The sequence below is a fragment of the Callospermophilus lateralis genome, chromosome 15 (genome assembly GCF_048772815.1).
Source record: "Callospermophilus lateralis isolate mCalLat2 chromosome 15, mCalLat2.hap1, whole genome shotgun sequence".
In the NCBI taxonomy this organism is placed as follows: domain Eukaryota; kingdom Metazoa; phylum Chordata; class Mammalia; order Rodentia; family Sciuridae; genus Callospermophilus; species Callospermophilus lateralis.
The window spans coordinates 68,820,236-68,836,639 of NC_135319.1; the positions used below are offsets into that span (position 1 = coordinate 68,820,236).

At 48.3% G+C, this 16,404-nt stretch overlaps 1 protein-coding gene across 6 annotated transcripts; it reads left to right on the forward strand.

Moving 5' to 3' along the window:
- Nucleotides 1-475: 475 nt before the first annotated feature.
- Pprc1 (PPARG related coactivator 1) lies at nucleotides 476-16,404 on the forward strand. 6 transcript variants are annotated; one of them, XM_076834407.1, is made up of 15 exons: nucleotides 476-659; nucleotides 4,624-4,812; nucleotides 5,379-5,525; nucleotides 5,645-5,746; nucleotides 5,860-8,755; nucleotides 9,043-9,096; nucleotides 10,749-10,809; nucleotides 11,565-11,635; nucleotides 12,641-13,361; nucleotides 14,666-14,815; nucleotides 14,921-14,987; nucleotides 15,103-15,224; nucleotides 15,581-15,732; nucleotides 16,018-16,117; nucleotides 16,313-16,404. In XM_076834407.1, exons 1-15 carry the CDS (start codon nucleotides 507-509, stop codon nucleotides 16,317-16,319), a joined length of 4,992 nt encoding a protein of 1,663 aa, XP_076690522.1. In that variant the 5' UTR covers nucleotides 476-506; the 3' UTR covers nucleotides 16,320-16,404. The 6 variants fall into 6 exon arrangements, with proteins under 6 accessions (XP_076690522.1, XP_076690523.1, XP_076690526.1 ...); XM_076834408.1 differs by having other exon boundaries at nucleotides 16,018-16,404; XM_076834411.1 differs by having other exon boundaries at nucleotides 11,568-11,635; nucleotides 16,018-16,404.

The following is a 16,404-nucleotide window of genomic DNA, read 5'->3' on the forward strand; positions in this document are numbered from 1 at the left end:
GAATGCGGTATTTTTAAAGTAAATTTGCCGTATTGCAGCAGTGTGAGATTAGGTGAGGATTAGTGCCTAGAGATCGGATGTCCACTAGGAGGTGCTATTTCAAAACAGGCCCAACTCGGACTAAGGTGAAAGGAACGCAGAGCAGGTAGAATGTCAGACAAAGAGGGCGTTCCAACAGTTGGTCGAATTAACGCATATAAGTGGTACGCAAATATTAATTATCACCATTACCGCGTGGTCGGTAACTAATTTAGTCTTCCGGAGTAACCCAAATCTAAGCACTAGAACTCGTGGAACACTGCCTTCATTCGAAGCAACTACTTCTCCCAAGAACCCTCGCGCGAGGCCAGGCCTTCTTCCTGAGTGAAAGTGAGTCTCACCCAACGGCCTTCTGGGATTCGTAGTCTTGCAAGCAGTGTCTTTCGGGACTTGTAGTTCCCTTCCCACAATCGGCTGGGCGAGGCGGCGCCGGCGATCAGAGCAGCGCTGGGTGTTTAGGGGCCAAGATGGCGGCGCGCCGGGGACGGAGAGACGGAGTCGCGCCGTCCCCGACTGGGGGCCCTGGCCCTGACCCCGGTGGTGGAGTCCGCGGCAGCGGTTGGGGGAGTCGGAACCAAGCGCCGCATGGGACCGTGGGCACAGTGAGCTGTGGGGAGCAGGTGAGAGGCTGGCGGGCGGCCGGCGCCTGGCAGCAAAGCGGCGTGTGCCGGGCGGTGACACGTGGACGCCACAGGAAAGGGAGGAAGCGCTTAGGAGTCGATGCCGGGTTGCCACCGGAGTCGGGCCAGGCCGGGCCGAGGGAACCTAAGCGATTTGCTGGGGGTCCGCTGGCAGAGGTAGAGTACGTATGTCCATTCCTGGGAACGCCGGAGTGGCAGAGCCGGGTGTCGGAAACAGGGCCTGCAGTTGGGGAGATCAGGGATTCGGAATTGAAGTTGAATATTAAGACCTTTTTATGAGGATGCCGAGGAGGGCTACATGAGACCGGCGCCGCAGTTCCCCTTTTGGAGCACGTGGGGTCGGGGAGAGCTATTTTCCCGGGAGAACTTGTCTGTCTCCCCTCCCCCTCTAGGCGGCCGGAGCACCCACGTGGGTTGGTTGGGCTCCGGAGGTGGGGAGGGCGCGGGTCCACGTGGGGGCGGGGAAGGGTTGTCCACGTGGCTCGCGTCCGGGGCTATCCGGCATCTAGTAGCCGCGCTGAAGCGGCACTGCTGGGAACTGGGTGTGTCAACTGGTCCCGCCATCCCAGGCTGGGGCTGTGGGCCCCTGGCTAGAAAGGAAGGTAGAGGTTGCTAGATACAACTTTGCAGGAGTTTTGGAGTTTTTCCCCTATTACGTTGGTCTGCAGTGCCTTTCAGCAGCGGATGGTGGACTTTCCAGATGTTCTAGTAGTCTCTTCCCAGCAGATGGCAATGTGATGTGGAGGGTAAAAGATTGTGGAGGAGTGAGCTTGTGGAGGCTTCTGTCTGACCGGCTTGGGGTGGGTTGTGAGTCACTGGCACTGGCGTTTTGGTTGCCTGCATTTCTGCTCCATTTGTGATTCAAGGGGAATGGGGAGTGAAAAACACCCGGGACCAAACTTAAAAAAAGGGAGAAGGAATCCTTCCCTCCTAAATTTTTCCTCTAGTATCTATTTTGAGCAAGTAATTAAGATCTGTCCTGTGAACTGACACAAACCAAGGGTGGTTTGTTTATATCTGTATTTTAGGCTTTCTGGAATTTTTGCTGGGATTGGGAAAGTTGGAGTAGTGTGAGACATATTCAGTATTTAACACTAGTTGAACATTTATTGGATGTGGGAGAGTTTTTCTGATCAGATTATATTTCCTTGGCCTTGAGTTCTCCACACTTATAAAGTATTACTGTCTAACAGGACTTCTTAAAAGTTCCCACTTAGAGGTGGCAGTGGGTGGGAATTGGTTTGAACTGTTATCTCTCTTCTGCAACTAAGCTGAGTCCTTGATGGAATTTTTCTCATCCTAGGTAGAAGTTGGGCTTCATGGTTCCTGATAGTACCAGGTCCAGCAGACAAATCTAGGTCCTTCCCTGGGAGAATGGCTTCTAAATTTGGGAATGGCTTCATGAATTTGGGAACAATCCACCCCTTCTCCCTCAACTTTTCAGAGATCATAGCTTCTGTGGGTGGTGCTCCCTATCCTCAGAAGGAGAGATGAGGGATCCAGCTGTAATACAAGTTAGATGGTTATTTGGGGTTGAACAGAGTCTCATGGAGAGATCAACTCCCTCCAACAAAAAGAGGTGTGTGTATGAGCTAGTTAGTCCAACCAGCTAGTTACTGTGATACCATTATGTTCATGCACCAGGGGATAGAGATAAACTCCACAAATGTAATCCTTGTTCTTCAGGATTTTATGTTTAATCAGGATAGACAGATAATAAATGATGATGTATGGGGAGAAAGGAAAATGAGGGATATTTGGGATTATATAATTAGCTATAATAATCTATTTTGTAGGGTCAGGGAAATGACATGTTAAACTGAGACCCCGAGTTTATATGTGTGTACAAAACTTTCATGGGAGGGAATAATGTGTGAGAGGCCTTGAGAGGGGAGCAAACATGGCTTATAGGAGGAACTGAGATACTTGTATGGTAGAGGAGGAGGTGGGGACAAGCTGAAGCAGAATAGTGTATGTAATAGGGATTAGCACCTCTGTAAGCCACATTAAGGAGTTTAATATTAAGAGCAGTTGGGCTGGGGTTGTGGTCCAGAGATAGAGTGCTTGCTTGGAATGGTGAGCACCACATAAAAATAGACAAAGTAAAAAATCCACTGGCAACTAAAAAAATATTTAAAAAAAAAAAAAAAACAGTAAGATGCTATTGAAGATTTGCAGGGGCTCTCAGGAAGTGATCATGCATTTTTAAAAGTTTCTGGCTGATTTTGAACTCTGGAAGAACAAGATTCTCTCAGTTGTGAGGTCATTGAAGATGGAAGTGCTGGTGGCTGGCATACTTATGGCATACTTAGCCTGGGCTTAGCCCTTGGGTGATCTTGGTCCGATGGGAACCATGCTATTTGGGAATCAAGAGATGGGTGAGGTCATGTAAGGGGAGGTGTCTGTGACCAGATCTCCTGTACCTGTCTAATGGAGGTGGAGATTAATAGTTTGCAGAGCTAGGCATCATCTTGAGATTCTGGCCTGGCCACTGGGGCTCTGGTAGGGAGGTGGCAGGGCAAGCAGAGATGCAGGTTTCTTGCTCATCTAGGATTGTTTGCTGAGCCAGCTGCTATTCTCAGCTGCTGGTTGTAATTACAGGATTGTAAAGGCCTGGGAGGGGTTAGTGCCTAAAACATGCTACCTTTCACTTCATCTCTGGACCTGGCTTCCTAAAGTATCCCTAAGCAGCCCTTCCTTTCCCTGGGCCCTGGAATTCCAGCTCTTTTAGGAGGTTGTGTGTATGGGAGGATTATAGTCATACCTATTGCTTTTTTCTTTTAGAGGCAAAGTGCCCAAGTTTCCCTTTGATGAAGAAGGGGAGGGGGGCAGTCTGCCTTATCTGTGTTTGATCCTGTTCTCAGGCCTTTGCACCAGGTTTCTAATAGTGGAGATAGCTGGGGTTCTGTCCTCTATCCTCAAAATCCCATTCTAGCCACTTCTGGCCCTGCCCACACTCACTCTCTTAACAGGTTTGGGCTGGCAGCTTCCTGCCTCCTAACAAGGCTGAAGATGTTAGCTCTCAGAGAAGTGTGGGGCAGGGCCTCTTCACTTGCAGAATCAAGCTTTCTGTTTTTTTGGCTCTCACCTGGAAGAAAGAGGTGGGGAAGAGATTCTGTACTTGGAAATACCATGAGAGATTGGATGACACATTGTTGAGGCTGGGGATGTAGCTCAGTGATAGAATGTGTGCTCAGCATATACAAGGCCCTGGGTTCAATCCTGAAAATGGTGGGGAGAAGGCGCTTGAGTGTAAGGTACTGTTGGGTATCATGGGTAATTGGGAAGTATAAGCACATTTAACTTCTGAGAGGGAAGAAGAATATAGGCTAATAGAATGTAGAGTTAATGTCCCAAAGGAACTTAGAATCCAGTTTTCATTGAGAAGGGGAGAAATGTCATGGAGTTGGGGGGCAGGATGTGATTGTTATAAAAGTGCATTCTTCAGAAAAGTGTGTGAATTAGTGTGAGGAGAGATACTGGGAAAGGTATCTTTGAGAAGGTAAGATTTGAGCTTAGCAGAAAACTGAGGCCCTAAGTGGAATCTGAGGTAGGCCAGGTTGTTATAGCTCAACTATCTCTTGACGGACTTCTTTTCCTCTGGTGTACCCCTCAGACTGACATCCTATCCACTGCTGGCAGATGAATTCTGAACAATCTTGATCTTTTTGGTATTTTTGCTTACTAGTTTAATAATCTGTGGTTCTACCTGTTTTTTGATGGAATCCAGACTCTTTTCTGCCCAGAATACTGTCCTCCTGATTGGTGCTTTTGCTCATGGGTTGTACTTTTCTGCTTAAGTAACTCAGAGGTTTGGTGATGGTGGGACTGCTGCTGAGTATGGGTTCATTTATTGGGGACTGGATAGAGGATTTATCGTGCATATCCTTCAGTTGTCCCCAGAGTGCCCATGCCCTTTTGACCCTCCCCTCTTTTGCTCCAGGTGCTGCTACATGAAGAGGTGGATGATTCTGGCTTTGTCAATCTGTCTCGGCTGGGCCCATCTCTGAGGGACAAAGATCTGGAAATGGAGGAGTTGTTGCTACAAGATGAGACACTACTGGGGACCATGCAGAGTTACATGGATGCCTCTCTTATTTCTCTCATTGAGGACTTTGGGAGCCTTGGAGAGGTGAGCTGGAGCTGGACTTAGCTTTGCTTGGGAGGCTCTACCTGAGATCCTTGGAGTTGTTTTAGGCATGGCTCAGTTCTCCCAGGTTCTTGGCTTCTGCATGCCTAACGTGAGTTCTTAAAGTGTTTTTTGTCTCTAGGTGGGAGTTAAGCTGCAGGCTGCCATGTGAGGGTAGCATATTAGGACTTCCTGGCTAGCTAAGAATATAGTCCAAGGCCTTTCCCTTTATCTGGGCTATTGATCTCTGTTTTTGAGCCCCATTCTAACCTAGCCAAGGGTCCTTTGCTGAGCATCCTATATTTTACCTGAAAGTGGAGAGTGTAAAATCCAAGCTTAAGACATAAGTTTAACAGGTCTCTGTTGGCACTAGGGAGGTGGTGGATTGTAAATGAGATTGGAACCTATGCCTCCTGGTATTCACATCCTTCTTGCCAGCAGATTGAGCTGCACTGATCCTGGGAGGCTAATTTTCTTTGCATCCAGTCTTTTAAGTGGTCCAGTTATTTCATTAGAGATGTTGGTGGGACTTTTCTGTTTTTTTTTTTTTTTTTTTTTTTTTGGAGCAGAGCAGGTTATCTCTGGAGGAACAGAATGAAGTGTCACTGCTGACAGCTCTGACAGAGATCTTGGACAATGCAGATTCTGAGAACCTGTCTCCATTTGACAGCATTCCTGACTCTGAGCTGCTTGTATCACCGCGGGAGGGCTCTTCTGTGAGTGAGGGACTAGGGAGAGGGGACATGTGGCTATTGAAAAGGTTATAGCTGCATCTATGGGTCTGTTCACATAGCTCTGGAGCACTAACTGATCTCAGGTGTTTCTCTCCTCTTAGCTGCATAAGCTGCTCAGTCTCTCTCGGACACCCCCAGAACGTGACCTCATCACCCCAATTGACCCATTGGGACCCAGCACAGGCAGTAGTAGAGTAAGTGGGGTAAGCCTGGTCTTGGGTCCTTCAGGAACTTGTAGGCGGGTAATATGTGGGACAGGTCTGGAAAGGACTTCACTGAAGAAAACTCCTGCTGAGTCTTATCTTCTCTCCTACAGGTTGAGATGTCTCTTGCAGATCCCTCTTGGGACTTCCCCCCACCTTCTTTCTTGGAGACCTCTTCTCCCAAGCTGCCTAGCTGGAGACCCCCAAGATCAAGACCTCGCTGGGGCCAGTCCCCTCCCCCCCAGCAGCGTAGTGATGGAGAAGAGGAGGAAGAGGCAGCCAACTTCAGTGGCCAGATGCTTGCTGGGGAGCTTGACAACTCTATGAGCACGATCCTAGACTTCCCCATGTATTTGGCCTGCCCTGAGGAAGAAGATAAGGCAACAGCAGCAGAGGTGGCAGTGCCAGCAACTGGTGATGAAAGCATCTCTTCCTTGAGTGAGTTGGTACGGGCCATGCACCCCTACTGCTTGCCCAACCTCACCCACATGGCATCACTTGAGGATGAGCTTCAGGAACAGCCAGATGATTTGACACTGTCTGAGGGTTGTGTGGTGCTGGAGATTGTGGGTCAGGCAGCTACAACTGGTGATGACCTGGAGATTCCAGTTGTAGTGCGGCAGATTCCTACTGGACCCCAATCTGTGCTCCTGGATGACTCACTAGAGGCCAGTCCTGCCTTGCAGCTGCTTATGCCCACACTTGAATCAGAACCAGAGACTGCTATACCCAAGATAGCCCCCTGCCCTGAGAAAGAGGGGTTGTCATTGGACTCAGCATCCTTATTGGAGCCGAAGGAGGTTGTAGAGTCACTGGTGTCCAAGGGACTAAAGAACCCACCTGCCAATGCAGTGCTGGATTCCCAGAGAACTCGAAAGAGCAGGAGGAAGAAGAGCAAGGAGCAGCAAGCAGCCTCTGTGGAAGGTTATGCCAGGAGGCTGAGGTCATCGTCTCGTGGTCAATCTATTGTGGCTAAAGAAGTGACCTCTCAGGCAGGCAGCTTGCAGAAACTGCCTCAGGAGGAACTTAAGAGAGAGGGTGGGCTTTCCCAGGGTAGGGGGAAGCCACAGGCTTGGGCTCGGGCCTGGGCAACTGCCTTGGAGAAGCCTAGCTCTGGGAACTTGGAGAGAAGTGCTGGACAAGGTAGTCCCACTGAAGAAAGGTCTCTAGATCTCTTCTCCAAGCTGGTTGATACTGTCCAAGCCAACCCTCTTTCACCCCATCTCTCATTGGTTGACTCTCCTCAAGCCAACCCCATGCCATTTGACTCTGTTGAAACTAATACCACTGCAGTTGACCCTGCTGTGACTGACTCTGTACCTCTTGACCTGGCTTCATCGAGTTCAGAGCTGATTGACCCTCTCCGAGCTGACCCAGTGTTGACTGACCCAGCCCTGGCTGACTCGGCAGCAGTTGACCCTGCAGTAGATGTTCCTATCTCAGATAATTCGTCATCAATTGAAGCTATCCTAGCTGACCCTGTGCCAGTTGACTCTGTTCCCAGGGACCTGGCTCCAGTTGATTCTGTGCTGGTTAAGTCCCGACCAACAGACCCCAGGCGTGGTGCAATATCATCAGCCCAGGGAAGTCCAGCTGCTCAGCTCCTCCTGGATTCAGAGTCCTCAGAGCCCCCAAAGACCATCACCCCTGAAGTCAAGGAGGTTGTAGGTCCTCTGAAGGTGGAAAATGGTACTAATGCCACAGCCCAGGAAGCCAGACCACGGCCACTCAGCCTATCTGAATACCGACGACGAAGACAGCAACGGCAAGCAGAGGCAGAAGAGAAGAGTTCCCAGCCTCCAGTTGGGAAGTGGCCCAGCCTCCCAGAGACCCCCACAGGGCTGGCAGATATCCCTTGTCTTGTCATCCCACCAGCCCCAGCCAAGAAGACAACTCCGCAGAGAAGTCCTGACGCTCCTCCCGAGACTTGCTTTGGGCCTATGGGTCCCAGCCCTGCTTCTCCTAGTCCTGAGCCATCTGCAAACAAGCCTATGGTTTTAACTTCCAGTGAACAGGTGGTGCCATCCCAAGAGATGCCACTGCCTGCAAGACCTCCTCCTCCTGTGCAGTCCATGTCTTCTGCTGGGCCCATGCCTCACACAGTGCTCACTTCTTTGTCTTTCCCCCGAGGTGGGCTGGGTATGCCCCCCATGCTGCCTCTTCCTGCAAGTGGACAAAGGGTCCCCAATATTCCCCCACCTCCTTTGCCACCTCCTGGTCTTCCAGGGTCTGTGGGACCAGTGCCACCTGATCCCTATACTCATTATGCCCCTGTGCCACCCTGGCCTTGCTATCCCCCTGTGTCCCCTTCTGGGTATCCTTGCCTGCCTCCCCCACCAAGGGTGCCCCTAGTGTCTGGTACTCCTGGTACCTATGCGGTGCCTCCTGCTTGCAATGTGCCTTGGGTACCCCCTCCAGCCCCTGTCTCACCTTACAACTCCAGTTGTACTTATGGGCCCATGGGATGGGGCCCAGGGCTACAACACCCTCCATTCTGGTCTGCTGTACCCCCACCTCCTTTGCCTCCAGCTCCTGTTGGGAGAGCTGTTCTCCAACCTAAGGTGGAGCCCAGTAGCATTCCAGCTGGTCCTCCTGAAAATGTACCTCCTGCACCTATGGCTCCATCCCTCAGTCTTGGGCCAGCTGGCCATGGAGCTCCACAAATAGAGCCCACCAAGGTGGAGATCAAGCCAGTACCTGCATCTCCCCATCTGAAACACAAGGTGTCCCTGGTGCAGAGCCCCAGGATCAAGGCTCCACCATGTCTGTCTCCTGAGTGTGTGGCTATTGAGGAGCCTGCATCAGAGAGGCTAAAGCCCGAGACCCAGGAGACCAGGCCTAGGGAAAAGCCCCCCTCTTCTGCTATTAAGGCTGTTCCCTTACCAAGGCAGAGCATTGTCCCCAAGCTGCCTGCTGTCCACCCAGCCCGTCTAAGGAAACTATCCTTCCTGCCCACCCCACGTACGCAGGGTCCTGAGGATGTGGTACAGGCTTTCATCAGTGAGATTGGTGAGTGGCACACAGTGCAGTTGGTGTGAAAGGGTACAGGGGTTTGCCTGGGAGTATTTGTAGAACAGGATAAACCATCTTGATGAGGTAGCTTTGTTGGTATCTTTGGAGGGTTTTCAGAAGCAGAGCTCTGGGTTGGTTTCACTCATTTAAGCTTTGTGCTGTTCCTTGGATCACTTAGTATAGTGGGCAAGGGGCATGTAAAGGGAGAAGTGGAGTGATTGGGGTCTTCTTGGGACTTGAATTTGTAGGACCTATTTTTAATTCTTGATTGTGTGCCTCCACAGGAATTGAGGCATCAGACTTGTCCAGTCTGTTGGAGCAGTTTGAAAAATCAGAAGGTGAGGGAACCTGGATAGTTTGCTTCTTACTCTTTTTTATGCTTCTTACTCTTTTTTATTATTACTTCCTTTGGGTTCAGCCTTGTTGCTTCAATTAGATTGGATGGGAGCAGTAGTCTCAGCTACTACAGCAGCCCCCTAATTGGAATGGGGAGATAATTTTCAACTATGACAGTAATCTTAAGCTAGGGATAATGGTGGTACACATGGCAAATATTAAAGAGTAGATGGAGGGGCTGGGGTGTAGCTCAGTGGTAGTGTTCACCTGGCATGCCCTGGATTTGATTCTAGCACCCCAAAACAAAAAAAGGCCAGATAGCGAGTTCCAGGTTGGTTAGGATTATTTGGGGATGTAGTTCTAGAGGGAAGTAGCTCTCAAGTTGACCCTTGAAAAACAGGATTTCATAGAATACACATGGTGAATAAAGGCAGGGAGAGGAGGTAAAAGAAAATTTCTGTATGGTGGTGTGTGTTTATGTTTTGGTACCAGGGATTGAATCTATAGGCACTTTACCACTGAGCTACATTCCTTTTCATTTTATTTTTTGAGACAGGGTTGCTAAGTTGGTTAGGGCCTTGCTAAAATTGTTGAGGCTGGCCTCAAACTTGTGATCCTCTTGACTGAAGCTCCCAAGTCAGTGTGATGATAGGCATGTGCCACCATGCCCGGCTGCACAGTATATTTGGAAGGCATGGCTCTAGGTGCTGTGGAGGCTCCTGTTTGCAAGGAGCTTATGGTCTAATCGGGGAGAAGAATATGCAGATATGACTACTGAGTTAGTACCAAATACCTATAATACAAAGCAAAATAGAAAATACAAGTGTGGGACAAGAGTAGGCTATGAACTAGGGATGTAGTTTAGTTGGAGAATATGTGTTTTTAACATACACAAGGCCCTGGGTTTAATCCCCACCACAACCCACACACAAAGTAGGCTGTGCTGCTAGGAATTTTAGGTAGGCAGGTTATGTAGAACCTTCAATGGTAAGCTTATAAATTTGGACTATGTATTTCTTTTCCTTTTTTTTTTTTTTTCTTTTTGTACTGGGGGTTGAACCCAAGAGTCACTTAATTATTGAGCCACATCCCCAGTCATTTTTATTTTTTATTTTGAGACAGGGTCTCACTTGCTTATAGCCTTAATAAGTTGCTGAGGCTGTCTTTGACCTTGCCATCCTCCTGTCTCAGCCTCCTGAGTTGCTGGGATTATAGGTGTGTGCCACTGTGCCTGGCGAAATGTGTATTTCTGAGCAGAGAACAGATTAAACACAGTACCTTGGTACCTAGTAGAGGAGACTGAATCTTTGGAGAGAGCCCATCAAGGAGCAGACAAAGTAGACTTTCTTTTTTTATTTTTTGTTTTTGATTTTGGGTACCAGGGGCACTCGGCCACTGAGCCATATCCCCAGTCCTGTTGTATATTTTATTTAGAAACAGAGTTTCACTGAGTTGCTTAGCGCCTCACTGTTGCTGAGGTTGGCTTTGAACTTGAGATCCTCCCATCTTAGCCTCCTGAGCTGCTGGGATATAAGTGTGCGCCACTGCTCTCAGCCCAAAGTAGACTTTCTTTGGGTCTCAGAGTAAGCCCTTCTTTGCCACTTCAGTCTGGAACAGCTGGTTGGGCTTTTTAACTAGTTTGGTTTTTTTGCAGCCAAAAAGGAGTGCCCTCCTCCAGTTCCTGCTGACGACACCTTGGCTGTAGGAAACTCAGGGTAAGTATGGAGACATGTGAATTAACCCTATAGCTATTGGTCAGCATTCTGACCAGTGCTCCAGGACCATCGGCTGGATACCTCTTTTGCAGGGACATTAAATCAGCTCTACCCTCTTCCCTGTTTTTCCACCCCCTGCCCTGCTTTTTGTGACTAGGACTGTCTTGGGTAGTGCTGAGTTGGGAGGGTGTGTACTGTCCACCAGCTGATTCAAATTGGGGATTCCAGGTGCTTTTTAAATCATCATCTGGCAAATTATGCCTTTTGGGATTTCTTTCTTGCATTTAATAGACTTTTTAAGCTTGCTCAGTGCTGGTGAGGGAATAATTTTTTAAAGTGGGGGGAGGTATTAATGACTATGGCTTCCCTGACTCCTTGGAGAAGTCTTCCAGAAATGAGAGGCCTTTTTCATTTTTCATGTACATGGTATACCATCCTGTTTTGCCAAGTGTGTTCCCCTCTGTTGGTTTTAGGTTGGTTTGAGCTGGGTAGGCAAGTTTCCTGATTTGAAGAAGATATGGGGGTATTCAAGGTCATAGTCAGCCTGCCTCCTGGAATTGGGCAGAGCTGAGTTAAAATTCAATGTACGGTTCAGTCACTAAAGACCCCTTTTGTGTTGGAAGAGGATGAATGGGGGCAATTTGTCCATCCTGTTCTTCTCTGCACTCACCCTCTCCTCTTGCTTTGTGAGGAAAGCAGATATACAAAATATTGAGGAGGCAATGAACCAGGCTCTCCCTTTTCCCCCCTGCCAGCAGCGTTGACACTCCCCAGGAGAAGAGACCCCTAGACCGGTTACAAGCCCCAGAACTGGCCAACGTGGCAGGTGGGTTCAGGTTGGGGAACTCTGCCTATGACTAGTTTGTGCAGCAAACATGTGCAGTGTCTGTTCTGCATTAAGTGTATATAGGCATGGAGGATACAGTGATGTGATCTCCATCTTTGAGGTGCTCACAGTCTAGGTAGGAGTCAGATATGTAAACAAATGAGCATGTTGAGTGTCCAAGGTTAGATATGTGAAAGAAGCCTGTGGTTTTCAGTGAGAACTGAGGTGGGCATTCAGGGAAGGGTTATATAGAAGGTTATCTCTTGAGCTCAGGCTTGAGAATATCTTTGATATCAATCAGGTGTAGATTTAGGGGACAAGGCTGTCTAAGCAAATGGAATAGCTGGAGTGAATTGAAGAATCAGAACCAGCCTGCCATGCTTTGGGGGAATTGTGAATGGCTCAGTTTCACCTGAATCATAGTGGATGATCAAGGTAGTGGGTAGAGCAAAAGCAAAAGATGAAGCTGGAGTGGTAAATAGGAGATTGATTTTGGGAATTTTGAATGCCATGTTAAGTTTGGACTTTATCCTGTGTATTGAAGAAATAATATATTGGTTTTTGGATGGTAAGTCCAGCAGGATTGTAGAAGGGTGGGCAGGTATGAAGCTGGAAGCAGAGAGATAAGGTTATTTCATGAGTTCAAGCAAGATGCAGCCTAGAAGTTAGGCAGTGCTGGGTGGAGGAGGTGGATCTAAGGATGGAGAGGCAGGTCAGATAAAACCTGGTCACCAGCTACATTTGGGTAGTTGAGAGCATGAGGGATTTAGGAAGACCTGGGCTATCTGGGTTTTCAATTGCTGGTTCCCAAGATGGGCATTCAGGGAAGGGTTATATAGAAAGAACATGGGGTAAGGAGCAGTTGAAACAATGGGAGAAGTTGGGCTGTTGACCATCCTTTGTGTACTTTTGTGAGAAGTGGGGTCTCTGGAGCCTAGAGATGGTATCTGGAAGTGTAGAATCGGATCTCACCTTGCTATCTCCATCCTCCCCCCCCCCCCACAGGGCTCACCCCTCCAGCCACCCCTCCCCATCAGTTATGGAAGCCCTTGGCTGCCGTCTCACTGCTGGCCAAAGCCAAATCTCCTAAGTCCACCGCCCAGGAGGGAACCCTGAAGCCTGAAGGAGTTACAGAGGCCAAACATCCAGCTGCAGCCTGCCTCCAAGATGGGGTCCATGGCCCTAGTCCAGTCCATGTGGGCTCTGGGGACCATGACTATTGTGTCCGGAGCAGGACACCCCCAAAAAAGATGCCTGCCCTAGTCATTCCAGAGGTGGGCTCCCGATGGAATGTCAAACGACATCAGGACATCACCATCAAACCTGTCTTATCCCTGGGCCCAGTTGCTCCCCTCTTCCCATGCATAACTGCCTCCCAGGAGCCACTTGATCACAGGACTAGCAATGAGCAGGCAGATCCCTCAGCGCCTTGCCTTGCCCCATCTGCCTTGCTGTCTCCTGAGGCCTCGCCCTGCCGGAATGACATGAACACTAGGACTCCCCCTGAGCCCTCAACCAAGCAGCGGTCATTGCGCTGTTACCGAAAAGCCTGCAGGTCAGCCAGTCCCCCAAGCCGGGGCTGGCAGGGCCGTCGTGGCCGCAGCAGCCGTTCTGTCAGCTCTGGGTCCAACCGGACCAGTGAAGCATCTTCCTCATCGTCGTCTTCCTCATCCCGATCCCGATCCCGGTCCAGGTCCCTCTCCCCCCCACACAAGAGGTGGCGAAGGTGAGCTCTGATGGCCTGTTAGGTCCTCTCCATTTAGGAAGTTCATGCACTGTCTTCTCTGGTTTACTTTGAAAGTTTTTACACATTGGCTTGGGTACTTTCAGGCACAAAGTCTTCTATTTCTGTCTTTGGCCTTTGTCTTCTTTCCTTTTGTGGGTTGTTGAAAGAGGAAAGCTATAAAACTATAGCCTCTATCCCCTGTAGGAGTTTGGGGTATTCCTCAGTCTCCTATTTTCCTTGAGACATGCCTTGGGGAGACTTAGGGTTTGATCTTGACTATATCTTTCTTCACATACTGTTATGAGTCCTCATTTGTGGTATTTTCTTGGTGGTATGTGGGATAAAGGGCTAATTGTTAATGGGAAACATTTCTTCATTTAATCATCTGTTGAGGACAGTGTCTGGGACAGTTCCTTGGGATGTCACTGTAGCCTCATTTATTTCCTGGCAGTATCTTTTTTTTTTTTTTTCCTCAGTAACAGATCCAAGTTTTCTACTTACTCAATAAAGAATTCTTGGGTTTTGGCAGTGAACATATCTCCAGAAATGGCCCCTACTATAGGTCTAACATAGTCATCTCCCTTTAAGTCATGGTCACAGTATTCCTGAGACATGTTTGGGAAGCACTTATCACTCAAGAGACCCCGGCCAGGTTTCAGCACCACAGATAAAACTGGTTATGAGAACTAGGGCCAGACCTTTATCTTCTTGAGTCTCCCGTTATTTTTCTTCTTCTTTCTGATTTGTTAAATGTTTTTCAGGGGCTAGAGTTGTGGCTTAGTGGCAGAGTGCTTGCCCAGCATATTCGAGCCACTGGGTTTGATCCTCAGCACTACATTAAAAAAAACAAAGCAAAACAAAAAAAAGATCATGTCAAATTGCAACTAAAAAATATATATATATATATTTTTTTTTTTTAATTTTAATATTTTTCGGCAGACACAACATCTTTGTTTGTATGTGGTGCTGAGGATCGAACCCGGGCCGCACGCATGCCAGGCGAGCGCTCTACCGCTTGAGCCACATCCCCAGCCCCTAAAAAAATATTTTAAAAAAATGTTTTTTCAGTTTTCTGTTGCATAGTTGAAAATAAACATGATGTTTGACAAAATACACTCAAACATTCCAGATTTTGTAAAGTTCCATGAAGGATCTCTGTTTTTTCATCCATGATCTAGACTCCTCTGCTCTGCTTTATCTTTGTTCCTGAGCTTCCTAACAGAGGCAGGGTTGGGGCCTGGCTGTGGTAAATGGACTATACTTGTACCACTCCTAGCATTTCCATATGCCCTTTAATTCTCTAGGTCCAGCTGCAGTTCCTCTGGACGTTCCAGAAGATGCTCTTCCTCTTCTTCTTCATCATCATCATCTTCGTCTTCCTCATCCTCATCATCTAGTTCCCGAAGCCGCTCTCGCTCCCCATCCCCCCGCCGGAGAAGTGACAGGAGGCGGCGGTGAGCATGTTTCCTGAGGCAGTGACTCTGGGATGCAGATGCCTAAAAGTTCTGAGTCTTGAGTTGTCTTGTATTTGGAGGGCTGACAACATCTTCTCTTGTCAGGTACAGCTCTTACCGTTCACATGACCATTACCAAAGGCAGAGAGTGCTGCAGAAGGAGCGTGCAATAGTGAGTAGAGGAGCAGGTCATGGGAGAAGAGGGCTTGTCCTGAGCCAAGAGCTCAGAGAACCATCTGTGCTACAGCTCTTGCTCACTCTGTCACTTTCCTTGATACACAATACAGGAAGAAAGAAGGGTAGTCTTCATTGGGAAGATACCTGGCCGCATGACTCGGTCAGAGCTGAAACAGAGGTTTTCTGTTTTTGGGGAGATTGAGGAGTGCACCATCCATTTCCGAGTCCAAGGGTAAGTTTGGGTCCAAGGTCAGGATATCCTTACTGTCCCATTTGTCTACCTTAATGTTTCTTGTCTTGCTTCCTTGTTCTGGTGTGCTGGCAATATGGGGCTCCTTTATTTCTACTATCAGAGGGCTATTGGGCAATGAGAACCACCTCTATATTCTTGGGTACTATGTCTTCTTTTTTTTTTTTAATATTTTATGTTTTGAGTTTTAGGTGGACATAATATCTTTATTTTATTTTTATGTGGTGTTGAGGATCAAATCCAGTGCCTCATACATGCTAGGCAACCACTATATCTCTGAGCCACGACCCCAGTCCTACTATGTCTTCTTAATGTGCCCAAATGGCTTTCCCCACCAGTGATAACTATGGCTTCGTCACTTATCGCTATGCTGAGGAGGCATTTGCAGCTATCGAGAGTGGCCATAAGCTGCGCCAAGCAGATGAGCAGCCCTTTGATCTCTGTTTTGGGGGCCGCAGGCAGTTCTGCAAAAGGAGCTATTCTGATCTTGGTGAGTAAAGGGAGGGCCTGAAGTTTTGGCATACATACTATATCTGTTCCCCAAAAGGGTTCCTAGCCTTGAGAGTGGACCTAGGCAGACTTCTCATTGGACATACGAATAACTTAAGGATTGGGGTGAGGGAAGAAGTGAGGGCTCTCCTTTACCTCTTTGATTTAAAATTGGGGCCATTTTAGCCCCATTCACTATTTGGATATGTGATGGCTGGCATTGAGAACCCTGTGATTGGGAAGTATGGTCAGCGACCTTGATCTTCATCTCTCTCTACTTTTGTAGATTCCAACCGGGAAGACTTTGACCCTGCTCCTGTAAAGAGTAAATTTGACTCTCTTGACTTTGACACATTGTTGAAACAGGCCCAGAAGAACCTCCGGAGGTAACCCTGGGCTCTTCCCCCCTTCCCTTTTTCTTTGGAGGTGCCCAACCTCCTCCACCCACCTCCCCCCACTCTAGGGGAGAGAGCTGCTAGTGAGGAGATGACTGTTTTATAAAGAAATGGAAAAAAGTGAAATAAAAAAATGTGTTAAATCAATTTTTAAAAGGGGTATTTGTTTTTTTCTTTTTATAACAGGCGTTGAAACAAGTTAATTTGCATTCCTATGTCAGATGGTTGGGACTGAGGGATTCCCCAAGTGTTTGGAACATCTTAATCACTATGCAGAC